At 44.3% G+C, this 26,600-nt stretch overlaps 1 protein-coding gene across 2 annotated transcripts; it reads left to right on the plus strand.

Moving 5' to 3' along the window:
- Positions 1-1,778: 1,778 nt before the first annotated feature.
- On the plus strand, positions 1,779-26,280 carry LOC120313987 (thrombopoietin-like). Of its 2 annotated transcripts, none has more exons than XM_039356559.1 (7): positions 1,779-1,879; positions 9,164-9,255; positions 14,271-14,807; positions 17,866-17,993; positions 19,815-19,901; positions 22,422-22,586; positions 25,688-26,280. In XM_039356559.1, exons 3-7 carry the CDS (start codon positions 14,735-14,737, stop codon positions 25,865-25,867), a joined length of 633 nt encoding a protein of 210 aa, XP_039212493.1. In that variant the 5' UTR covers positions 1,779-1,879; positions 9,164-9,255; positions 14,271-14,734; the 3' UTR covers positions 25,868-26,280. The 2 variants fall into 2 exon arrangements, with proteins under 2 accessions (XP_039212493.1, XP_039212494.1); XM_039356560.1 differs by having other exon boundaries at positions 1,786-1,879; positions 14,271-14,842.
- Positions 26,281-26,600: the final 320 nt, after the last annotated feature.

Genomic DNA, 26,600 nt, shown 5'->3' on the forward strand with positions numbered 1-26,600 from the left:
CACTGTTTTAGAGCTTTATTATAATAAGTATTAAGCTTGATGATTGGAAATAGTCGCTATGCTATCAACTATGTTAATTATTTAAAGGAATATTACTGTTTTACCAAAAGTCAGTTGTAACTATACCGATTTATTCTTATAAATGTCTAGCATTATATAAACAATAATACTCAATATGAAGACCTGGACGACAGCTTGTTCGCTGAATCACATATTTACTGTAGCTATCCACACCCTGTCCCCTTTATCTCGATTTCCCTCTACCCGCCCCAACCCCACCTTTTCCCTACCCATATAAAATCTAATAAAATATATTTTTTAAAAAAATTACCTGCCCAAATTGCACAACTCCTACACCCTTTACAGGAAGTCCTGGACTTACAACAGTCCATTTAGTGACCGTTCAAAGTTACAATGGCGCCGAAAAAAAGGTGACCCGTGACCGTTTTTTCACCCTTACAACCATTGCAGTTCACCGATTGAAATTTGGACGCTTGCCAACTGACTCGTATTTATGACGGTTGCAGGGTCCAGGAGTCACATGACCCACTTTGGGGGAAGCCAAGTCAATGGGGAAGCCAGATTCACTTAACAATCATGTTCCTGGCTTAACAACTGAAGTGATTCACTTTTTTTTTAAATAATTTTTTATTTTTCCAAACTCTCCCCCATACATGTACCGTGATATTTATCAGATGTTAACATACATTCTTTTTACATTCATATATAAGATACTTTTAAGAAAATGAAATCAATACATACACATGACTTTTGGTGTTGCTCGCCCATTTCCCCTTTCACTGCATCCACGCTCCTTCTTCTCTGTCTTCCTTCTCCCTTTCTTCTCTTCCCTACTTCCCTCTTCTTCCTCTCCTCTTCTCTTTCTGAAGTGATTCACTTAACAACGGTGGCAGGAAAGCTCGCAAAATGGGGCAAAATTCACTTAACCAATGTCTCACTTAGCAACATAGATCTTGGGCTCAACTGTTGTCGTACATTATACAGGACTGCCTGTATAAGATAATGGGGGAAAGAGGGGGGGGGAAAAGCATTGACTTCCATTTTTTTTTCAGTGCAGAAAAATGAAAACTAGAACTGCAGCCTCCCCTTTTGACTTGACCAACTTAACAAGCAAGAGCCGTTTTCACCCTAACAAACTAATCTTAATTAGCAAAATGCAAAGTCAAGATTTCATTTCCCCCCCCCACCCTGTGTCTACAGAAAAAAAATCCAGGTCGAACCAAAACTGGATTTTCCAAAGCTGAATATATCATTTCTTGTTTTCTGATTAAAACAGTCAATTTTGCCATGTCTCCCAGCTTCATCTCTTTTTTTCCATCCATTCTTCTCTGGTGAGGTTTGACGGATTTTTCCATTTCTGTGCTGCAGTTGTGGGGGGGGGGGGGAGCTTCCAATGATGGCTAGATGCAGGCGAATCTCAGAAATGGCTGTTTGCTTGCATTCTCATGCAGACTGTCCCTTGTGTGTTTGTGTGTGTGTGTGTGTGTGTGTGTGTGTGTGTATCTAGCTGATTGAATAACCATGGAGGAGGAGTAATTGACTCCAATGCTTATTACATGCTTATCACTAAATTAATGTGATTGTTGCAATGAATGGGAGATGATCAAGCCCCATCTTTCCAATGTGGATTCACTCCATCCCTCCGCCTGGGGCCTCTGAGCCAGCCAAGGACTTGAAACCTGATTTTTGACACCTCCAGTTAAATTGAAGGTATAAATCAATCTCCAGATCATTAACAGCTGTCTTTGCTTTTCTCCCCAGGAGTTGTGATGCCAATTAGTAGCCAATCAACGGCAGCCAGCTTTAGGATGGATGCAGCTGGACCCTTAATTGCTGTTTGAGATGCTGGCATTAACAGGTGATAAGATGTGAAAAGATGCGATTTATTTTCTGATTTTCAGAAAATAGTAGGGGGGGGGGTGGAAGCTAAGAATTTCCCTTTTTTTCAGGTCTTTTAGTCTGTGAAAATCACAAAGGATGGGGAGGGAACAATGATATAAACTATTCCATTTATTTTATGCATTATTCCATTATAATTGCCATTTCAAAAAATGGCAGGAAAGTAGGAACTAAGAAATATATATATATATATATATATACACATACATACATACACACACATATACATATACACATATATATATATATGAGAGAGAGAAATAGAGAGAGAAATAGAATAAAACTGGAAGGGACCTTGGAGGTCTTCTAGTCCAGCCCCCTGCTCAAGCAGGAAAACCTATACCATCTCAAACAGGTGACTGTCCAGCCTCTTCTTAAAAACCTCCAGTGATGGAGCACCCACGATTTCTGGGGGTAAGCTGTTCTACTGGTTGATTGTTCTCACTGTTAGGAAATTTCTCCTTAATTCCAGGTTGCTTTTCTCCTTGATTAATTTCCATCCACTGTTTCTTGTCCTGCCCTCTGGTGCTTTGGAGAATAGTTTGTCCCTCTCTTCTTTGTGGCAGCCCCTAAAATACTGGGACACTGCTATCATGTCTCCCCTATTTCTTCTTTTCTTTAGAATAGCCAAACCCAAGTCCTGCAGCCGTTTTTCGTATGTTTTAGTCCCCAGGCTTTTGATCATTTTAGTTGCTCTTCTCTGAACTTTTTCCAAAGTCTCAACATTTTTTTTTTTTGTAGTATGGTGACCAAATTTGTTGCAGTTTTGTTGCAGGTGTGGTCTTAGTAGTGCTTTGTAAAATGGTACTAATACTTAGCCTGATCTTGATTCCTGGGATTTCATACCTAAGTCCTGCTTAGCTTTCCAAGATCAGTCAAAACTACCAAGAAGGCTCTGTGACTTTCCTGGACAAACTCTTCAAATCTGAAATACTACTACTAGTACTACTACTACTACTACTACTACTACTACTACTAATAATAATAATAATAATAATAATAATAACCCCCAGTGAGGCACTACCTTGATTTGGTTGTGGGGCTTGTGTACTCTGAGGAAGATGAGAGCTATGCCAGAGGTTCAACCATACTGGACAGGTCTCATCAGAGGAGTCAGACAAAGAGTGTCTCTTCCATAAAAAATATGGTGAGACGTAAATTTCAGAATGCCATACCGGCTCGGATGTCGCCCGGGTTAACAAGGTCCGCGCTAGATATTGGAGTTCCTGGATATCTGGTGAAAAATGGGTTACAGGACTCAGGACTGTTGGCTGAGCAACCAGGGCCAGCAGCTGCAGAACTACTGGAAGAAAAGGTGTTTACCCGTCGCAGATACACAGTGATGGAAAACAAAGAAATAATGATCTGTTACTACAGATCAAGTCCAACAAGAAGAAGATATCTAAAACGAATGCACCAGTTCTGGAAAGAACAACATCCAGAATCAGAAATAACAGAACAGAGACTAGCAGATCAACGCCGATTTATAATACGAAATAAAGTATTCACAGAAACAGAATTGGATGAACTGCAAAGGTTTACCCAGGGCAAAGAAATCAAAGCCTTACCAGAAGTAATTCAGAATGTAGAGGCAAACCAGGGGGAGTTGGCAGTGAAGGAATCCAGCAGAGATATACAACTGTTCTCATTTGGAAACCAGGCACCTCTTCCTCAGGAAGAACAAAACCCTCTAACTAAAGAAATAAAAGAATTGAAACAAAGAATAACTGAGCATCTAGAACAGCACAAAAACAACAGAATAAGGCTACCTGCATTGAAGCTTGTTCCAAAGAAACAGCTAGCACAAGCATTAAAAGATGCAAATACTGCAATATCAAGTATAAGCACCAATTCACTGCAAGAAACAAACCAACTAATGTACAGCACAGCTGCAGTTATAACAGAATACCTGGGATGCAAAATCAACAAAAAAGAAAAACAAACAAACAGTGCACCAGAAAAATGGAAGGTTAGACTAGAAAATAAGATCAGCAAGTTAAGATCGCATGCAAGCAAGCTAGAACAGATGAAAGAAAAGAAGCTGAAGAACAAGAAGACCAAAGAATACCTAATCAAGAAATACCACTTAGAAACAAGGAAGATCAAGGAAGCACTGGAAATAATAAAGCAATAAATAACAGCTATAGCCAGGAAAATCAGTAGATATGAAGCTCGAATTGCAAACTATAGGCAGAACCTCCAATTTCAATCCAATCAGAAACGTTTCTACCAATCCATCAATGGAGAAACTGCAAGGAATCAGTCAGTACCTGACAAGGAAGAAACAGTGCAGTTCTGGAAGCAGATATGGGATAACCCAAAGAAATACAACAAGGATGCGGCTTGGTTAAAAGAGGTGGATGCAAATAAAACAGAAGTTGAAATGAAAGAACTAGTAATAACAACAAAAATGGTAGAAAAAAGAGCAAAGAAAATCAAAAATTGGTCAGCACCAGGTGAAGATGAACTGCATGGGTTTTGGTTGAAACATCTAACTGTTATACACCCACTCATTGCCAAGCAGTTCAACAATATACTACAAGGAGGAGAAATTGAAAAGTGGCTAACAACTGGGAAAACCTACCTAATAATGAAAAATCCAGCAAAAGGGGCAACACCAGGTAACTACAGGCCAATTACCTGCTTACCAACAACTTTCAAATTACTAACTGGTGTAGTAGCTGATGCAGTGCAACAGCATCTAGTTGAAAACAATCTCTTTCCACCTGAGCAGAAAGGAAACCGCCCCAATAGCAGAGGAACAAAAGATCAACTCCTAATAGACAAAATGATCTTGGAAAACTGCAAGAGAAGGAAGACCAACCTGAATGTGGCATGGATTGACTACAAAAAGGCATTTGACTCTCTGCCACATGATTGGATAATAAAGTGCCTAGAAATAACAGGAGTCAGTAGAAACATCAGAAAATTTGTGCAAAGATCGATGGCACAATGGAAGACACAGTTGCAGATCAATGGTGAGAGGCTGGGAGAGGTTAATATCAAGAGAGGAATATTTCAAGGAGATTCATTATCACCATTACTATTTGTTATTGCACTGTTTCCTCTGTCAACAATACTGAATAACTCAGGACATGGCTATCAAACATCAAAAACATCTGCTAGACTATCCCACCTCCTTTATATGGATGATCTGAAGCTGTATGGAAAAACATCATCTGAAATAGAATCACTGCTCAACACTCCAAGATATTGTAATGGAGTTTGGCTTGGACAAATGTGCCACACTTACTATCAAACAAGGAAAAATAATGAAAACTGAAGGAATCAAGATGCCCCACGAAAATAACATTAAGAGTCTGGATGAGGAAGAGTACTACAAATACTTGGGTATCCTTCAAGCTGACAACATCAAGCACACTGAAGTCAAGAAAAAGATTAGAGGTGAATACATCAAGAGAGTGAAGAAGATCTTAAAATCCAAACTCAATGGAGGAAATACCATAAAGGCAATCAACACCTGGGCAATCCCAGTCATTAGGTACACAGCTGGAATAGTGGACTGGACTCAAGCAGAACTAAAAGCAATGGATAGGCAGACCAGAAAAATAATGACAATGAATCATGCCCTTCATCCACGCAGTGACATTGATAGACTTTATCTACCAAGGCAAATAGGTGGGCGTGGAATGCTACAAGTACATCAGATGGTTGAAGAAGAAAAAATGGCTTTGGAAGAATATCTGAAGAACAATGATGAAGATGCACTGAAATTAGTATATCAGGAAGGCTTACTAACTACTGGAGAGACCAAACTGGCCTACAAGAAAGACCAAATGAAGAACAGAATAGAGGCATGGGAAGACAAAGCACTACATGGCCAATACATGAAAAAAATAGCTGGGAAAGCAGATAATAATAAAACCTGGCAATGGCTAAGAGCAGGAAAATTGAAGAAAGAGACCGAGGGACTAATTCTGGCTGCACAAGACCAAGCCTTAAGGACAAATGCATACAAAGTCAAAATTGAGAAGACAGCAACAGACAGTAAGTGCCGCCTATGCAAAGAAGCTGAAGAAACAGTGGACCACTTGGTAAGCTGTTGCAAGAAGATTGCACAGACTGATTACAAGCAGCGGCATGACAAAGTAGCTACAATGGTGCATTGGAAGATCTGCAAAAAATATCATTTGCCTGTAAGCAAAAACTGGTGGGATCATAAACTAGAGAAAGTCATAGAAAATGATAAAATTAAACTGCTCTGGGACTTCAGAATTCAAACAGACAAGCACCTGCAACATAACACCCCAGACTTAACAATTGTCGATAAGAAAGACAAAAAAGTATGGATAGTGGATGTGGCAGTGCCTGGAGATAGCAGAATAGAAGAGAAAGAACTGGAGAAAATAACAAAATACAAAGACCTACAAATAGAAATAGAAAGACTGTGGCAAAAGCAAGCAAGGGTAGTACCAATAGTCATAGGCTCCTTGGTGCAATCCCAAAACAACTGGAGCACCACTTGAACACCATTGGCATTGACAAATTCGCTATTAGTCAATTGCAAAAGGCAGCCTTATTAGGAACTGATTCCATCCTGCGACGATATCTGTAATACCATCAAACATCCACATCTGCCTATCCCAGGTCCTGGGTAAGGACTCGATAGGTAGACAAAATGCCAAATCCAGTCTGAACATCTGGCTGACTGTGCGATGATCGATAATAATAATAATAATCTGAAGAAACAGTGGACCACCTGGTAAGCTGTTGCAAGAAGATTGCACAGACTGACTACAAGCAGCGGCATGACAAAGTAACAACAATGGTGCATTGGAAGATCTGCAAAAAATATCATTTGTCTGTAAGCAAAAACTGGTGGGATCATAAAACAGAGAAAGTCATAGAAAATGATAAAATTAAACTGCTCTGGGACTTCAGAATTCAAACAGACAAGCACCTGCAACCTAACACCCCAGACTTAACAATTGTCGATAAGAAAGACAAAAAAGTCTGGATAGTGGACGTGGCAGTGCCTGGAGACAGCAGAATAGACGAGAAAGAACTGGAGAAGATAACAAATACAAAGACCTACAAATAGAAATAGAAAGACTGTGGCAAAAGCAAGCAAGGGTAGTACCAATAGTAATAGGCTCCTTGGGTGCAATCCCAAAACAACTGGAGTACCACTTGAACACCATTGGCATTGACAAATTCGCTATTAGTCAATTGCAAAAAGCGGCCTTACTAGGAACTGCTTCCATCCTGCGACGATATCTGTAATACCATCAAACATCCACATCTGCCTATCCCAGGTCCTGGGTAAGGACTCGATAGGTAGACAAAATGCCAAATCCAGTCTGAACATCTGGCTGACTGTGCGATGATCCATAATAATAATAATAATAATAATAATAATAATAATAATAATAATAATAATAATAATAATATAACAACAACAATAATAAACAAAACAACAACAACAACAATAATAATAAAGCTCTGCACTGGCTGGGGGATTCTGGGAGTTGGAGTCCACACATTTTATAGTTGCTGAAATTGAGAGACGTGGTTTTGGAAGATGGACTGTGCCAAATTTATAAAGTCTTAGTAAGATTGCACTTGGAACACTGCATCTCGTTTTGCTCACCATATTATACAAAAGATGTAGAGCAATGGTTCTCAACCTGTGGGTCGGGACCCCATTTGGGGTCGAACGACCATTTCACAGGGGTCGCCAAACAACGCAGTCCGCCATTTTCCCCCCCTTTTCCTTAGCTGTGCTACTCCCTTTTATTCTATTGGCTTTTGAAAGCCAATAGAATAGACTCTCTTGAATAGAGTCTAATTCTATTGGCTTTCAAAAGCCAATAGAAATTGTCCAGGCTGTCTCTGCCCTGCTGAGCCCGCCAAAAGTCCCATTCTGCAAACGGTGGTGTACCAGTTGAGTAGTCCTCAACTTACGACTGGTTGAGTAGTCCTCAACTTACGACCGGTTGGGGGTCGCGACATTAAAAAGGTTGAGAACCACTGATGTAGAGAGTGTAAAAAAGAGCAACAAAGATGATTAGGGACCTGGACACTAAAACATACGAAAAATGGTTGCAGGAATTGGGTATGTCTAGTCTAGTGAAAAGAAGGACTAGGGATGACATAGCAGTGTTACAGTATTTGAGGGACTGCCACAAAGAATGTCAACCTATTCTCCAGAGCACCAGAATGTGGGATAAGAAGGAGAAATTTCCTGACAGAACAATTAACCAGTGGAACTGCTTGCCTCCAGAAATTGTGGGTGCTCCAACACTGGAATTTTTTAAGGGGAGATTAGACAGCTACTTGTCTGAAAAGGTATAGGGTCTACTGCTTGAGCAGGGGGTTGGACTAGAAGACCTCCAAGGTTCCTTCCGTTATTCTGTTAAATTACTTCAATACTTCTGTCGGGAAACTTTTCCAGATGTCCATGAAGTCACCAGGAGATTGGGGAACATTACAATTTTCTAATTCGACAGCAGCTGGAGGATAAAAAAAAGAGACAATGAGAAATGATTAAAGAAAGGACCGCATGCATCAACTTTTCATGAAATTGCTGTTCACAAATTGGAGCTTAACTTATTCAAGATTACTTGCCAATTTGAAAGAAAATTGCCTCTCCAGTTGTTCCTCCCTTGAAAACAGCATTGTTTTGCTGCCCTCTGCTGTCTTCCTGTGATACTGCAATCAGATTAGAATAGAATAGAGCTGGAAGGGACCTTGGAGGTCTTCTAGTCCAGCCCCCCTGCTCAAGCAGGAGAACCTATACCGTTTCAGATAGGTGAATCTCAAGCCTCTTCTTAACAATCTTCAGTAATGGAGCGCCCACAATTTCTGGGGGTAAGCTGTTCCACTGGTTGATTGTCCTCACTGTCGGGAAGTTTCTCCTTAATTCCAGATTGCTTCTCTCTTTGGTCAGTTTCCAACTGTTTCTTGTCCTGCCCTCTGGTGCTTTGGAGAATAGTTTGACCTCCTGTTCTTTGTAGCAGTCCCTCAGATACTGGAATGCTGCTATCATGTCTCCCCTATTTCTTCTTTTCTTTAGACTAGCCAAACCCAAGTCCTGCAGCCATTCTTCGTATGTTTTGGTTTCCAAATTCTCTGAATTTTTTCTGAACTCTTAACATCTTTTTTGGTGATATGGTGATCAAAATTGGCTGCAGTATTCCAGGTGTGTTCTTACTAGAGTTTTGTAAAGCGGTACTAATACTTCACCTGATCTTGATTCTATGCCTCTGTTTGTGAAACCCAGGATTGTATTAGCTTTTTTGGCTGCTGCTGCTGCACACGGCTGGCTCATGGTCAAGTGATTGTCCACTAAACAACATTCTGCTCCCCTGTCAGGTAAGCAAGAGCAGGCTACAGATAGTCTTTGACTTACAACCACAATCAGGATTTTAACTCAGTCGTATCTGATTTTACAATCTTTTCTGCCATGGTCCTTCGGTTGAATCACGTCATTAAGCAATTCCGGTTTTCCCCATTGACTTTGCTTGTGGGAAGTCAGCTAGGAAGGTTAAAAATGCCAATTGCATTTTGTCCTTGGTACGTTGCAACAAAAGTACAGTCCTCGACTTAGGACCACAACTGAGCCCAAAATTTCTGTTGCTAAGCAAGACAGTCATTATGTGAATTTTGCCCCATTTTTTCCAGTGGTTAAGCCAACCACTGCAGTTGTTAACTGAGTGATGTTGTTAAGTGAATCTGGTTCCCCCCCCATTGACTTTGCTTGTCAGAAGGTCACCAAAAGTGACCACATGATTCCGGGACACTGCAACCGTCATACATGCGAGCCAGTGGTGTCCTAATTTTGATCACATGACTGCAGGGATGTTGCAACAGTCCTAAGCATGAAAAACACTTATCATTGTTTTTTTTTTCCAGGGCTGTTGTATCTTTGAACAGTCGCTAAGTGAATGGTAAGTCAAGGACTTGCTTATAATAATAATAATAAAGTTGGAAGGGACCTTGGAGGTCATCTAGTCCAACCCCTGCTCAGGCAGGGAACCCTACACCATTTTGGACAAATGGCTGTCCAGCCTCTTCTTAAAAACTTCCAGTGTTGGAGCATTCACCGCTTCTGGAGGCAGGTTGTTCCACTGGTTAATTGTTCTAACTGTCAGGAAGTTTCTCCTTAGTTCTACGTTGCTTCTCTCTTTGGTTAGTTTCCATCCGTTGCTTCTTGTCCTGCCTTCAGGCGCTTTGGAGAATAGCTTGACTCCCTCTTCTTTGGGGAGAATATTGGAGATATTGGAACACTGCTATCATGTCTCCCCTCGTCCTTCTCTTCATTAAACTAGACAGACTCCAGTGATGGCAAACCTTTTAGAGACGGAGTGCCCAAACTGCAACTCAAAACCCACTTATTTATCGCTGGGTGCCAGGTGGGCGTGGCCCACTGGGTGGGTGTGGCTGTGGTCATGGCAGATTGGGTGGGTGTGGCCAAGGTGGGCATGATCACCTCGATGTTGCTCGTGGGGAGGGATGCCTGTGGGGTCTGGGCAGGATTGGGGGAGATCCAGGGGGTCTCTGGCAGGTGGGGCGGTGGGCAGGATGCTCGTCCTGCAGGGTGAGGCGAGGCAAGGCAAGGCAGGGCGGGGGTGTCATTGTCACAGGGCAAAGTGAGGCAGGGGCCAGGGCGGCTGCTGCCTGACACCATTGGACTCCGCACACAGAGGCCAGCAAGCACATGGGTGCTGGGATGCATCCGGCCATGTGGGACCTCATCGAGTTAGCAGGCGGGCTGGTTGAAGAGGGACGGTTGCCATCTCCGGGGCATGACGCGCGTGCCCACAGAGAGGGCTCTGGGTGCCGCCTCTGGCATGCGTGCCATAGGTTCGCCACCACTGACATACCCAATTCCAGCAACCGTTCCTTATATTGAGCCGAGGTGGCGCAGCAGTTAGAGTGCAGTACTGCAGGCCACGTTAGCTGACTGTGTTCAACAGGTCAGCGGTTCAAATCTCACCGGCTCAAGGTTGACTCAGCCTTCCATCCTTCCGAGGTAGGTAAACTGAGGACCCAGATTGTTGGGGGCAATGTAAATATATACATACATACATTGCTTACTGGTGTACACCGCTTAGAGAGTGCTTGCACTTAAAGCGATATATAAGTCTCATAAATAAATAAATAAATAAATAAATATTACCCTCTTCCATATCTGCTGGACCCAGATTGAGAAAAACTGGCCATCTGCCCCAAAGAGATGTGCCAGCCTTTAAAGTGCCACGAGATTCAAATATGTCAACAACCGGTTCTCTGTGTGGATGCCGCTTTCGGAAGTCCATTCTGGGCCTGGGCAACAAAGAAATTAGCTACCGGTTCTGCCGAACTGGTGTGAACCGACTGAATGCCACCACTGCATGAGATTCTACTTTGACAGGAGCCAACTCACTGTTCTCTGTCTAGTCACCCTGAGGTCTTCAGTCAAATTTCCAAAGAATCTCACAGGAATGAAGTGTTTCGCCGGCTTCCTGCAGCTGGAACAAGCTGATTTCCCACCAAAGCCCGTGGTTTGCTCGGAAATCCCGCTTGTTAGCTTTTACTATGACTGGGAAAAGTCATCTCACATGATCCAGAGGGACTCTGGCCGGCGCCCAGCTGCATACGTGAGCTTCGGCAGCTTCAGGTTGCCGGGATGAGTTAGTTGACCTTCCTTATCATCAGCTCTCCCTTCTTCCCGTTTCCTTTCCATTCCTCTCCCAGTCCTGGAGTGTCATCGAGGCTTCTGGCTATCCCCTCATTTCACCCCGGATCTCCCAGTGATCCGTCAAGTCTCAGAGCCAGGACCAAGATCGGTGTTTGCTAGACAGGGTCAACTGCCGAGATGGAGCCTTCGATGTGTTTGCACAGGAAGTCCAAGGGTCAGTGGTAGGATTCACATATGTGGACAACCGGTTCTCTGTCTGGATGCTGCTTCCGGAAGTTCATTCTGGGCCTGGGCAACAAAGACATTAGCTACCGGTTCTGCCGAAGTGGGGCGAACTGGCTGAATCCCACCCCTGCCAAGGGCAGGAGTCTTCAAACTTGGCCCTTTTATGACTTGTGGACTTCAACGCATGCCTGGCTGAGGAATTCTGGGAGTTGAAGTCCACAAGTCATAAAAGGGCCAAGTTTGAAGGTCCCTGGCCAAGGGTGTCAAGTGCACAAGGGAGCAACTGTCAGGATAATAACATGGGGGAAGCATACCTGATTGGCGCACTGGCCTTTGCGTTTGCCATTGTACAGGTTGTCATCGACTTACGACCGCAATGGAGGCCAACATTTCTGTTGCGAAATGAGACACTCGTTAAGTGTGTTTTGCCCCATTTTATGACCTTTCTCGCCATGGTTGTTAAATGAATCGCTGCCGCTGTTAGATTAGGAAGACAGTTGTTAAGTGAATCTGGTTTCCCCATTGACTTTGCTTGTCAGAAGGGTGCAAAAGGGGCTCATGTGACCGCGGGACACTGCACCCATAGCTTCAAATGATCATGGTATAAGTCAAGGATTATTATTATTATTATTATTAATAATAATAATAATAATAAAGTTGGAAGGGACCTTGGAGGACATCGAGTCCAACCCCCTGCTCAGGCAGGAAACCCTATACCATTTCGGACAAATGGCTGTCCAGTTTCTTCTTAAAAACTTCCAGTGTTGGAGCATTCACCGCTTCTGGAGGCAGGTTGTTCCACTGGTTAATTGTTCTGTCAGGAAGTTTCTCCTTAGTTCTAGGTTGCTTCTCTCCTTGATTAGTTTCATTCCATTGCTTCTTGTCCTGCCTTCAGGTTCTTTGGAGAATAGCTTGACTCCCTCTTCTTTGTGGCAGCCCCTGAGATATTGGAACACTGCTATCATGTCCCCCCTCGTCCTTCCCTTCATTAAACTGGACATCCCCAATTCCAGCAACCGTTCCTTCTATGTTTTAGCCTCCAGTCCCCCAATCATCTTTGTTGTTCTTCTCTGCATTCTTTTTAGAGTCTTAATATCTTTTTTACATCATGGTGACCTAGATGTATATTAATTAGTAAATAAAGCAATAATTATTATTGTTATCCTTATCAGTATGTACGCTGAGAGCTTATGTACCGGAGACAAATTCCTGGTGTATCCAATCACATTTGGTTAATAAATAATTCTATTCTAAAGCCATTTTCTGGACTGGCACAATATATGAAACCATGAGCTACCTAAATAGACTACAGTTAGGGTCATCCAAAGTTGAGATGGTGGCCATAATAGTACGAATGGAGCTTGTCCTGGTTTTTATGTGCAAAACTAGGCAAATTGATTGTACTGTTGCAGCTGCCATTTTGTCCCACAGATGATGTTTGCATTACATGTTGTCCCATAGAGCAAACAAACCAAGGTTAGCATTAACTAGGTTTCACATCTTGTGTGAATCTACCAGCTAGCTCTTTATAGATTGGCCCAGAGGGGCTCTCCAAATCTTAATCATCTCCTGGATAATATCCAGTTTATTTAAATACAGGTAGTCCTTGACTTACAACCGTTCGTTTAGTGACCATTCAAAATTGCAACAGCACAGAAGAAAGCGACTTATGATCGTTTTTCACTTAACGACCCATGCAGCATCCCCACAGTCACCTGATCAAATTTTAGACACTTGGCAACGGCCTCGTATTTATGACGGTTGCAGCGCCCCGGGAACACGTGATCCCCTTTTGTGATCTTCCGATAAAGTCAATGGGGAAATCGGATTCACTTAACAACCATGTTACTAACTTAACAACTGAAGTGATTCACTTAACAAATGTGGCAAGAAAAATGGGCCCAGACTCACTTAATAACTGTCTTGCTTAGCAAGATAAATTTTGGGCTCAGCTGTGGTCATACGTTGAGGATTATCTGTAATATCCTAATTGGTTCAGTTAGTAAAACACCTGGATGTTCATTTAAACCAGTGGTTCTTAACCTGGGCGATATCGCCCCCCCAAGGGGTGATTCCATTTTTCAGGGGGGCAATGGAACAAAAAGGGGGCGATATGGGGGCGATGGAGCGAGAAGTTTTGGGGACACTTTTGAGATTTTTTCGTACAGTGAAGTAAGGTGGCTTTCAAAAGGAAAGTTTGGGAATAAAGTGACGGGTGGCACCAAACTTTTTCACACAGTTGAGATATGGGGAAAAGACTGGAAATAAATTATTTGCATCGATATGTCCAGATGGCAATTTTAAAGAAAACAAAAGAAGTGTTTGCATAAATCGAAGAATTATTTCCTATGTTGTGATTGAGAGGGGGGCGATGACAACTTCCTCATTGGCTCAAGGGGACGATTCATTCAAAAAGGTTAAGAACCACTGATTTAAACCACCCTGAGGTTTTGTTTAAGAGATTTGTGTTCTTTTGTTCCAGACATTCTGGATTTGGTCGATCCCAATGAGAGGCAGCCAGGCTAAGATCCAGCTTTGGGGACATCCATAAGTGGCACCCATGTCCCATGGGATTATGGCGGCCATACTGGGCACCCCAAATCTCTCTGCCTTTCTCCAGGGCCCTGGGGGCTGCATGGGGTGCCTGAAAGCCTGGGGCTGGAGCGTGTTTGCAAGATCCCTGCGGATGGCTTCTGGTGGCTCGTAGCCTGTGCTGGCCTCCTCCGTCATCTGTGAGCCAAGTCGGAAATATCTGGAAGTGAGAAGCTTTCCTGACGGACGGCCGTGTTCCCTTCGCTAGTGCCTTGGCCCAGAGGTCACCCCCACCAGTAGCAGCAGCACAACAGGAAGCGACGACGCAAGGCTGGCTTGGAAAGCTGGAACTGCGCAGCAGAGAGCCTGGCAAGAGAAGCCAACAGGCTCCCCGCAGCAGCCTCCCCGGGTTGCATGGTCAAGCCGTCGTCAATGGACGCCAGGCAGGGGCTGGAGAGCGGCTGCTGTCCCCCAGCGGAGCGAGGAGGTGACCAGATGGACAGGGGGGCATGGAGCTGAACCGTGAGTGCCAGCCTGGCAGGAGAGGGCAGGGCAGGGCAGGGCAGGGCAGGGCACCCCAAAGTATTAGGGAGGGAAGGAGGGTTAATGGAAGGGCTGGGAATCAGCTCTTCCCTGAAAGCCTAGCGATGCGTGCAAAGGGAGAGGCACTCTGCACATGAGCTGAGGCTAGATGGTTAGCAACTCAGGACGAGGTCTGAGCAAGGAGAACTACCTTCTCCCCCCACCCATCACACTCCTAGAATGAATGTTAACACTTGATAAGAAATGTCCAAGTGAGGACGGGTTTCCCTCTGGAATCTGGGAAATTAGGTTTGGGTAGAATCAGGGATCTGTAATTCAGCTTGGCCGAAGATGGGATCTGTCTCCTGTTCATGCTGTCACCTCAGCTGGGGATGATGGAGGTTTAAGCCCAACTGCTCTGCAGGGCTTTCTACAGAGGATGGCCCAAAAGGTCAACCTGGAGGCCTCAATGATGCACAAGTGGTCCTCAACTTGCGACCTCAATTGAGCCCAAAATTTCTGTTGCTAAGCGACAGTTAAGTGAATTTGGCCCCATTTTACGACCCTTTTTGACACGGATGTTAAGTGAATCACTGCAGTTGTTAAATTAATAATTGTTAGATGAATCTGGCATCCTCAGGCACTTTGCCTGTCAGAAGGCCGCAAAACGGGATCTGAGGGACTGCAACTGTTATAAATATGAACCAGTTGCAAGCATCTGAATTTTGACCGTGGCAATGTTGCAATGGCCATAAGTGTGAAAAACAGTCATAAGTTACTTTTTCAGTGCTGCCGTAACTTCGAACGGTCACTAAACAAACGGTCGTAAGTTGAGGACTACCTGTATTAGAAGCCCTTCCTGTTTTCTTGCAGGGAGAGAAACCAGACAGAGCTTTGGTTGTATTTGTTGTGGCCGCCATCTTGACTTTTTTAACCACTCCCTGAGTGGTCAAAAACAATCAAGGAGAGAAGCAACCTAGAACTAAGGAGAAACTTCCTGACAGTGAGAACAATTAATCAGTGGAACCGCCTGCCTCCAGAAGCAGTAAATGCTCCAACACTGGAAGTTTTTAAGAAGAGACTGGACAGCCATTTGTCCGAAATGGTGTAGGGTTTCCTGCCTGAGCAGGGGGTTGGACTAGATGACCTCCAAGGTCCCTTCCAACTTTACTACTATTACAACCTTTGTGGCCTTGACTGCCAAACTACAGTATCCATTATCCCAAGCTGAGCAGAGAGCCACGGTGATTACATAACTGGTCTTTTGGGTTTGAAACTAGATGCATCTGACTCAATATTGAGCAAAATTAATCCTGGATTTTTTGAAGTGTGCAGTCTAAATTAAATAGGATTGTACTTAAAATATAGGACTGTGGTTTTACATTCACGTTTGATGGGGTGGGAGGGGAAATTCTCTCCCACTTCTGATTTTTTTGCCTTTTAATATACATTTAAGATTATGTCTAACCCCAAACAATCTGGGCTACCTCAAAATGTGAGGCAAAAGTAGTTTGATGGTACACCACCAGGAGATCCCAGGGCTGTCAGCTAGACAGTGAAAGTGAAAGCATCTCAGACTAAATCTCTTCTGTGGTGTTGAGGAAAAGAACTGTGTGAATCTGCTTCCCCTCCCCCTCCCCCAATCCTCAGGAAATTGAGTTTGACTCTAAGGAAAGTTTACTACAGGATTACTTTTACTAAAAGAAGGAGACTAAAAGGAAATATCAGAATCAGATGGCAATTAAAACCATTTATCCTTGCTTTCTGTATCATCCTGACCCAAAGGCTTAGCTGTCTTCTTAGTGGATGCTCCATCACTGGAGATTTTTGAGAAGAGACTAGACAGTTACTTGTCTGAGATGGTATAGGTTCTTCTGCAGGGGGCTAGACTAGAAGACCTTCAAGGTCCCTCGCAGCTCTATTCTATTCTATTCTATTCTATTCTATTCTATTCTATTCTATTCTATTCTATTCTATTCTATTCCAGTTTTCTCAATCTTGGGCAAGTTTAAGACTTGTGAACTTCAACTCCCAGAATTCCCTGTCTTAAAAGTAGCTAAGGTTGAGAAACACTGCCTTAGTCTAAACAGGCCTCATGTGATCCCTCTAGGCCAGGGATTGGCAACCTTGGCTCTTTTATGACTTGTGGACTTCAACTCCCAGAATTCCTGAGCCAGCATGGGGAACTATGGCCCCTTCATGACTCGTGGACTTCAACTCCCAGAATTCCTGAGCCAGCATGGCTCAGCTTGGAAACCTCTCCCGTTCCCCTCAGCATGGCTGGCTGAGGAATTCTGGGAGTTGAAGTCCATGAGTCACAAAAGAGCCAAGGTTGCCTACCCCTGGCTCTAGTCTAGGCCCTTGCCCAGTCCCTTCTAGGCTCCAATCCCTTGTATCTCTATGACCTGGACGATGAAGATCCTGAAGTTTGGAAAGCAGATTTAATGAGAGTTGATGGCCTTTAATCTCCTGCCTGGAAGATGGCAAAATGGCCCCAGTGGACATCAGGACTGAGCGATGATTAGATTTCTATTCTGCTTTTTGCTCAGGAGCCTCAAGGCCATCTCTCTTGGCATCCACCAAGCTCTCTGGCCTGTCAGACTGAATCTTCTTTGTTGAATTTTTAATAATTTATTTTAAAAAAGTGAGAAGTTTGCAAGCATCCTTTTTATTTCCAAGGAAGCTCTGTGTTCTTAGAAGATCAACATTGTGGGGAAGTGACCCTGAATTGGGTGGGGAAGCCATACTTTCTGGCTCAGAAAACAAAATAGAATAAAACACATGAAAAAAACGATGGAAACGGACGAAAGTCAGTTGTGGTGATATTGTGGTGAAGAGCACCTGTTGATGGGAAACCACCATGATTGGTTTGTCTTCTAATAAATGTAAGCTTGGGACTGCTTGCACCGGTACCCTTTAGCTATTTGTGGATCAGGCCAGCAGTTTCCATTTTGTGAGAGTACCCACCATCAAACTATAGTTAGTGAGCCCTTCTCTGGTCTGTCTCATTTTGTCTCCTCCAGGACTGCTGGTCTTCGTTGTATTCCTGTTCCAGATGAGACTCTCCGGGATGTGGCCCACACAGCTTGTATGTGACAGGCGACTGATCCAGAAATACGTGGCTGAAGCTGTGGAAATGGAAGAAAGCTTGGTAAGAAAGCCTCTGTTGGTCTGTTCAAGCGGGCTGAGTTTGAACAGAGCTGGTTCCTCCTTCTTTTTTTTTTAATTAAAAGTTTTATAAATTTATTACAATATAACCCCCCCACCCCTTCCCCCCGTCCCCCCACTTCCCAGAGCTGATTACAGGGTAAAACAAAAGAATAAACAAATATAATCCAACTAACATAAACCAACTATACTATCAATCAAAACCATAAGACACTTTAACTCTTTATCAATACAAATATTAACCAATTAAGTCAATAATAATAATATAATTAAAGCTACTAATAATTATCTAAAATCTCCTCAAAAGCAAGATAATACTTTTCAATTTCATATTTCTTCTGAATATAATCAATCCATCTTCTCCAGTTCCTCCTTCTTGAATAGAATAGAGCTGGAAGGGACCTTGAGGTCTTCTAGTCCAGCCCCCTGCTCAAGCAGGAGAACCCAAACCATCTCAGACAGATGATTGTCCAGTCTCTTCTTAAAAATTTCCAATGATGGAGCGCCCACGATTTCTGGGGGCAAGCTGTTCCACTAGTATTGTCCTCACTGTCAGGAAGTTTCTCCTTAATTCCAGGTTGCTTCTCTCTTTGATCAGTTTCCAACCATTGTTTCTCGTCCTTCCCTCTGGTGCTCTGGTGAACAACCTGCCCCCCCCCCGCCCGCCTTGTGGCAGCCTCTCAGATACTGGAACACTGCTATCATGTCTCCCCTATTTCTTCTTTTCTTTAGACTGGCCAGACCCAAGTCCTGCAGCCGTTCTTTGTATGTTTTGCTCTCCAGGCCTTTGATCATCTTAGTTGCCTTTCTCTGAATTTTTTCCAAACTCTCAACCTCTTTTTTGTGATATAGTGACCAAAATTGGCTGCAGTATTCCAGGTGTGGTCTTACTAGGGCAGTGGTTCTCAACCTGTGGGTTGGGACCCCATTTGGGGTCGAACGACCATTTCATGGGGGTCGCCAAATAACGCAGTCCGCCATTTTTTCCCCTTTTCCTTAGCTGTGCTACTCCCTTTTATTCTACTGGCTTTTGAAAGCCAATAGAATAGTCTCTCTTGAATAGAGTCTAATTCTATTGGCTTTCAAAAGCCAATAGGAATTGTCCAGGCTGTCTCTGCCCTGCTGAGCCCGCCAAAAGTCCCATTCTGCAAACAGTGCTGCACCAGTTGAGCAGTCCTTGACTTACGACCGGTTGGGGGTCGCGGCATTAAAAAGGTTGAGAACCACTATACTAGGGCTTTATAAAGTAGTACTAATACTTTGAGCGATCTTGATCTTAGCCTGCTTCAGATGCTTTGGGGGACAGAATAACAGAATAACAGAGTTGGAAGAGATCTTGGAGGTGTTCTAATCCAATCCCCTTTTCAAGCAGGAGATCCTATGCTATTCTGGTCAAATGGGTGTCCAATCTCTGCTTAGAAACCTCCTGTGTTGGAGCCACCCATAACTTCTGGTGGCAAGCTGTTCCACTGATTAATTGTTGTCACTGTCGGGAAATCCCTTCTTAGTTTCCAACTGTGATTTCTTGTCCTGCCTTCACGTTCTTCGGAGAGTAGGTTGACCCCCACTCTTCCCTGTGACAGCCCCTCCAATATTGGAACACTGCTATCACATCACCCCTGGTTCTTCTCTTCATTAGTCACTAGACATTCATACTGTAGTTCCAATAGTCGTTCATCATACAATTTAGTCTCCATAATAATATTTGCATTTCTGTTATCTGGAAGGGGTGTGAATGAAAGGCAAAAGTGGAATTTAGCCATCCTTGAGTTGATCTTCCTCTGCTTTTGTTCTGTCTCTGCAGAGCCAATGTGAAGAACTTCCATTGCTTCTGGAACCTGTGCATTTACCCTTGGTGGGGTTGAACCTCAGGGTGTGGAAAACAAAGACAGTAAGTATGTAGGCCGTATGGAAGTCATGGTTCTTTGGGATTCACTGTTTTGGGCCACAAAGATGATTTTCCAAAAGACAACTGACTTTGTTTTTTCCTTGAAAATATTTCACTTCTCATCCACGAAGCTTCTTCAGTTCAGACTGAATGGTGGGAATGGAAGGATTTATATTCTTTACAGTCATCTGGTCATTGGCACTCTTTCTGAGGGTCGTTGAGGCCACTTGGGGGTTTATATGTATCCTCAGAATCACCTGAAAGAGTGCAAATGGTTGGGACTGCTGAAAGGACTGTTTTGTAGACAGGAGATAGGTGGTGTCATATCCTAATAACAGAATAGCAGAGTTGGAAGGGACCTTGGAGGGCATCTAGTCCAACCCCCTACTCAAGCAGGAGACCCGATACCATTTCAGACAAATGGCTGTCCAGTCTCTTCTTAAAAACCTCCAGTGTTGGAGCACCCACAGCTTCTGGAGGCCGGTTGTTTCACCGATTAGGAGAGAGAGAGCTGCTCAGTATTAACATAGGGTCCCCAACCCCCGGTCTGTGGACTAGTACCGGGCCGCGGCATGCCAGCAACCAGTCTGCACAAACAAGCGAAGCCCCATCCTCAGAATGCAGGCAGCACACAAAACCACGCACCCTCCGGTCCACAGAAAAACCTCTCTCCACGGAACCAGTCCCTGGTGCCCCAAAGGTTGGGGACCTCTGACATAGATGGCCTCTTTTACTATTCTTTCAAACCAGTTGTCCTCTCTGCCTGGGCCAAGTGGACCAGTGTTTCCAACTTGAAACACTGGCTGGGGAATTCTGGGATTTGAAGTCTACACATCTTAAAGTTGCCAGGTTGGGAAACAGAATTAGATATAATGGGAAGCATAAATAACCTTGAGGAACAGCAGGATAAGTTCTAATGAAGGTAATCTTCAGGTAAAAGAAATTTGAGTCCAGGACAGAACGGTAAACGGAGTAAGCATCTCAGAACAAGTCCTTTCCTAGTTCTCATGCAGATAAAGGGCGAGAGGGTGAAGATGCATTCAGATTTGCAAGGTTTTTTAAACTTAGAACTTATAATAAAAGTAACATTAGCATGCATCAGTTTGGTTTCCTAGCCTGGTCTACCTTAGCGGGCTAATGGCAGCTAGTGTGGTAGTTAAGCATGACATTCTATGGATTAGTATATAGTGTCAACGCTGCTAACATCGAATATTCTTGCTTTGACAACATATGGAGATGCAGCCATTTTCCTCTGCTTTATGTTTTACTCTTAGAGTTAGAATTAGATGATACTGGGGGAAGGAGGAATGAGCATGGGAGTTTAGTTAGACATAACAATACTGTATAAGGGTGAGAACCTGAGGCTTTTTGAAATAAGAGATGATAAGACATGGCAGGTTGTAGAACTGGTGGGAAAGCCAGCATTTCAAACTAATTGGAGAATGTGATTTATGACGGTTCAGTTAGAGGAGGGAATTGTGCTTTGATGCTGTGTGCTTAGGGGAGGGGAAGTCAGATTTTGGCTCGGACTATGTACGTGCCGATGTGTTGCTACTCGAATAAAGATTCTTTAAGGTAAACAATGCCTCGAAGTTCTTGGAAGAGTTTCATCTGTTGGAACCATGACATATAGCAGTGATGGCGAACCATTTAGAGACCGAGTGCCCAAACTGCAACCCAAAACCCACTTATGTATCATCAGGTGCCAGGTGGGTGTGGCCCACTGGGTGGGTGTGGCCAATTGGATGGATGTGGCCAATTGGGTGGGTGTGGCCAATTGGGTGGGCATGGCTGCAGGGGTAACGGCAGACTGGGTGGGACTAAAAAGTTCAATCAATCAATTCCAACTTTGCAAGATCTTTTTTTCCTGCAAGAAGTTGAAATTGATTGATTGAACTTTTTTTTTTTTGCACACGGCGGCGGTGGCCTAAAGCGAAAAGGTTTTATAAATCCCAGCTAAAGGCCGAAGACTGGGGCGACGGCGTGCGTGCCCACAGAGAGGGCTCTGTGTGCCACCTGTGGCATGCGTGCCATAGGTTCGCCATCACGGACAAATAGCTTATATGGATTAGTGATGATTTTTGTTTTGGATGCTGAATTTCTGCTGTAATAAAAAACATGGAGGCTGATGGCACTAAAGCTAAAATGATCAGTCCTACCCCTTGAATTTTAAGAAAATCCCCTATTCTTGTCCTGTCTTTCCCAGTAAATAGAGCAGTGTTTCTCAACCTTAGCAAATTTAAGGTGTGTGGGCTTCAACTCCCAAAGCATGACTGGCTGGGGAATTCTTGGAGTTGAAGTCCACATGCCTTAGATTTGCTAAGGTTGAGAAACACTGTTCTATTTACTGGGAAAGGTGAGACTGGAATGAGGGATTTTCTTAAAATTCAAGGGGTAGGACTGATCATTTTAGCTGCAAAGGGAAATTCTGGGAGCTGAAGCCCACACATCTTAAATTTGCTAAGGTTGAGAGACACTGAAACACCGAGATGGCAAAATTACAGAATGTTCATTCTGTTGCAGAATGAAGTCAAAACACAGGAAATCCTCCAAGCGTTGATCAAGCTGATGGATGGCATAGCTGTTGCCCAACAATCAATGAACGAGAGTTGCCTCTTGATACGTCTTCAGCAGCTTCATGAGAAAGCCAACTTCTTCCTTCTGCATTTAAGGAACTTCCAAGGGCAGGTGAGCCAATCCCAGAATTTTTTTGGGGTGGTGGTGGTGGCTCTGAAGAAGCCACAACACCATGAGAAGTCTCTGAGCTGAGAAAGATAATTCTATATGGATCTAGATCAGTGGTTCTCAACCTGTGGGTCGGGACCCCATTTGGGGTCTAACGACCATTTCACAGGGGTTGCCAAACAACGCAGTCCGCCATTTCCCCCCCCTTTTCCTTAGCTGTGCTACTCCCTTTTATTCTATTGGCTTTTGAAAGCCAATAGAATAGACTCTCTTGAATAGAGTCTAATTCTATTGGCTTTCAAAAGCCAATAGGAATTGTCCAGGCTGTCTCTGCCCTGCTGAGCCCGCCAAAAGTCCCATTCTGCAAACGGTGCTGCACCAGTTGAGTAGTCCTTGACTTACGACCGGTTGAGTAGTCCTCGACTTACGACCGGTTGGGGGTCGCGGCATTAAAAAGGTTGAGAACCACTGATCTAGAGAATGTACAGAATTACAGAAATCGAAAACATGGAGTTGTTGGTGATTGACGAATGCAGGAAGGGTGGTATCTGACTTAAATAAACCATGAGCTGAAAGTAAATTGGGTAGCAGCTAGTGAGTCAACCCTGAATAGGAAGAACGTGTGATGTGTCCCGTATTGTTTAATGATGGAATGAATGGAGATGAAAGGGAAGACAGAGAAAGTCGTAGATAAAGGTGTCAGAAGTAAGTCTTCATCCTGGTTCATCCAAGCTGGGATAAATAAGCAAAATGGCGACTGCTTTGGGAAGAAGGTTACAGTTTATTGAAGAAGCAGAAAGATGGTCCTTGCAAGGAGCAGAGAGGAAAAAGAGAGGGAGCTCATGGGCAGTAGGTTTTTTAATACCCTCTCTAGCCTTGTTTGGAATAGTTTCCTGTTCCTGTGGCATGAACCTTGAGGCTGTTTCTGAGTGTTTGTCTAGGCCTTGATATCTGTGGTTTAATCCTATTATCATATCCTGCTTCCCAGGTGATGGGGCTCATGACTCCTAGAGTTTGGGTGGGGCATGCAGATTTTCTCTTTGTCTTGATTGCTCTGGCTTCAACTTTCTGATGGTTTTACATCTGCACTTCTATGGGGCTAGCTCTTGCTTGGGGCAGAGAGATCGATTTGGAACCAGGTTTGGTTTTAAAAAAGTCCTTTTGAGGAAAAATACATTTTTCTGCCTTTTTAATATTTCCTTCTCTGGGCTAACTTCCCTCAAAAGGTCGCGATGGGTCGGACACGACTTCGCAACTAATAACAACAAATGATATTCACAAATGAAGGCAAATCTACATGTCACATGATAATATTGGAGGATCCAATCTGGGTCGGTCACTGGGACCAGAGATTTGTCTTCCGAGCTTTCACATACATGCTGGAGTGTGTGTATTATTTATAGTGCCTGTTGTAAGTGGCTTTTTAGATGCTGATTGGGGTGTGTTGATGGCTGGCTTTTAAGTCATTAGCTGTTGTTTGCTTGTGCTGCCCAGCCCTCCCCTTCTAAGTACTGGATAGGCTGGTGGTAAATCAGCACTCCGTCTTTTTCCCAGGCTTCAATCACTTCCCTGGCTGTTTTTGTACCTGCTCATCCAACAATCTTTGTTGTTGTTGTTAGTTGCGAAGTCGTGTCCGACCCATCGCAACCCCATGGACAATGTTCCTCCAGGCCTTCCTATCCTCTACCATCTTCTGGAGTCCATTGGAACTCACGCCTCCTGCTTCAGTGACTCTATCCAGCCACCTCATTCTCTGTCGTCCCCTTCTTCTATTGCCCTCCATCTTTCCCAGCATGAGGCTCTTCTCCAGTGAGTCCTTTCTTCTCATTAGGTGGCCAAAGTACTTGAGTTTCAACTTCAGGATCTGGCCTTCTAAAGAGCCGTCGGGGTTGATCTCTTCTAGGACTGACCGGTTTGATCGCCTTGCAGTCCAAGGGACTCGCAGGAGTCTTCTCCAGCACCATAGTTTAAAGGCCTCCATTCTTTGGTCCTCGGCCTTTCTTATGGTCCAACTTTCACAGCCATACATTGCAACTGGGAAAACCATGGCCTGGACTATACGCACTTTTGATGGCAGGGTGATGTCTCTGCTTTTTAGTATGCTGTCTAGATTTGCCATAGCTTTCCTCCCCAGGAGCAAGCGTCTTTTAATTTCTTGGCTGCAGTCCCCATCTGCGGTGATCTTGGAGCCCAGGAAGATAAAATCTGTCACTACCTCCATTTCTTCCCCATCTATTTGCCAGGAATTGAGGGGGCCGGATGCCACGACCTTGGTCCAACAATTTTAGTAGCTGCAAAATTGAACGTGTGTCCTTGCTCACAATATTCTTTCCTACCCTCAACTGCCAGTATAGGTAGTCCACAATGTACGACCGCAATTGAGCTCAAAATTTCCATTGCCAGGCAAGACAGATTTTACCTTTTTTTTGCCACAGTGGTTAAGTGAAAGCAGTTGCTGAGTTATATAATAACTGAAAAATGGTCGTAAGTAACCTTTCAGTGCCGTTGTTACTTTAAATGGTCACTAAATGAATGGCTGTAAGTCGAGGACTACCTCTAGTATTTTCCAAACTTGGCTACTTTTAAGATGTGTGGACCCTAGCATGCTGGCTGAGGAATTCTGGGAGTTGAAGTCTACATATCTTAAAAGTTGCCGTGTTTGAAAAACTGCTAGAGCAGGAGTCTTCAAACTTGGCCCTTTTTATGACTTGTGGACTTCAACTCCCAGAATTCCTCAGCCAGACATGCTGGCTGAGGAATTCTGGGAGTTGAAGTCCACAAGTCATGAAAGGGCCAAGTTTGAAGACCCTTGTGCTAGAGCAGGGGTAGGCAACTTTGGCTCTTTTATGGCTTGCAGACTTCAACTCCCAGAATTCCTGAGCCAGCATGGCTCAGCTTGGAAACCTCTCCCTTTCCCCTCAGCATGGCTGGCTCAGGAATTCTGGGAGTTGAAGTCCATGAGTCATCAAAGAGCCAAGGTTGCCTAGCCCTGTGCTAGAGCAATGGCCCAGCTAACTTTCTTCAAGAATTTGCTCCAAAACTGTCAAGAGCAGCTTTGGACCAGGTGAAGGTTACAATCTGACTGCTTTCTTTTCTTGCCCTAGGAACAAAGCACAACTACACGGCCAGAAAACGTCCCCAAACTCATTTCCACGAGGAATCTTAGAACTGTCTTCTGGACCTATGTGCAGCTTTTGCAAGGAAAACTGAACTTCCTCTTCTATGACCTCCGGAAAGACTCCTGTGCCGAGGGCCATCAACCTGGAATTGCCTTTCCTTCTTAGCACCTTCTCCGTTTGGTCACGTCAAGCGGGCACCGAGTAATCCTCCGGGTGTCTGGCAAGAGACATCTATAGCGCTGCTATTGGAGGGGGGAAAAGCCATCTGGAAGCCAGGGTGGAAGAACAGGGCTGACCAAGGCCTCAGAGTGGGGGGTGGTGGTGGCTGGTGCTAAAAGGTTTGGGAGAAAAAGGGGGTGTTGTGTTAACCCTGGAGATTCTAGTCCTCTGCATTTAGTACCGGCTTGCTTCAGCTGCCTGCAAAAAACACAAATCAATCTCAGGGCTTACAGAGTAGGGCAAATCTGACTCTTCCCCTAAAACAGTGGTTCTCAACCTTTTTAATGCCGCGACCCCCAACCGGTCATAAGTTGAGGACTACCCAACCGGTCGTAAGTCGAGGACTACCCAACCGGTCATAAGTCAAGGACTTTCCCTGCCCGGGAGCGCCGTGCATGTATGGTGCCGCCCCCTGCGCCGGCCGAGGCATAGCTGGCAAGCGGCAGAGACGGCACAGGCCGACCACCGGCTGGGTCACCAGCTGACCCAGCCCAAGGGAGGTAAGGCACCCGCCGGGCCCCACGCGCGCCAGCAACCCTCCCTGCGCCCGCCGGCCTCCTACCTCCCACCCCTGGCCCTCTTTTGCTTACATTTTTAGTAGTTGCTCAGAAGGGAGGGGTGGAAACTTCCAGACAGCTGACCTTCGCTGCAGACAACTCGCAGCACCGTTTGCAGAATG

Source organism: Crotalus tigris, unplaced genomic scaffold, assembly GCF_016545835.1.
Source record: "Crotalus tigris isolate CLP2741 ecotype Arizona unplaced genomic scaffold, ASM1654583v1 scf7180000018825.4774228, whole genome shotgun sequence".
Lineage (NCBI taxonomy): Eukaryota > Metazoa > Chordata > Lepidosauria > Squamata > Viperidae > Crotalus > Crotalus tigris.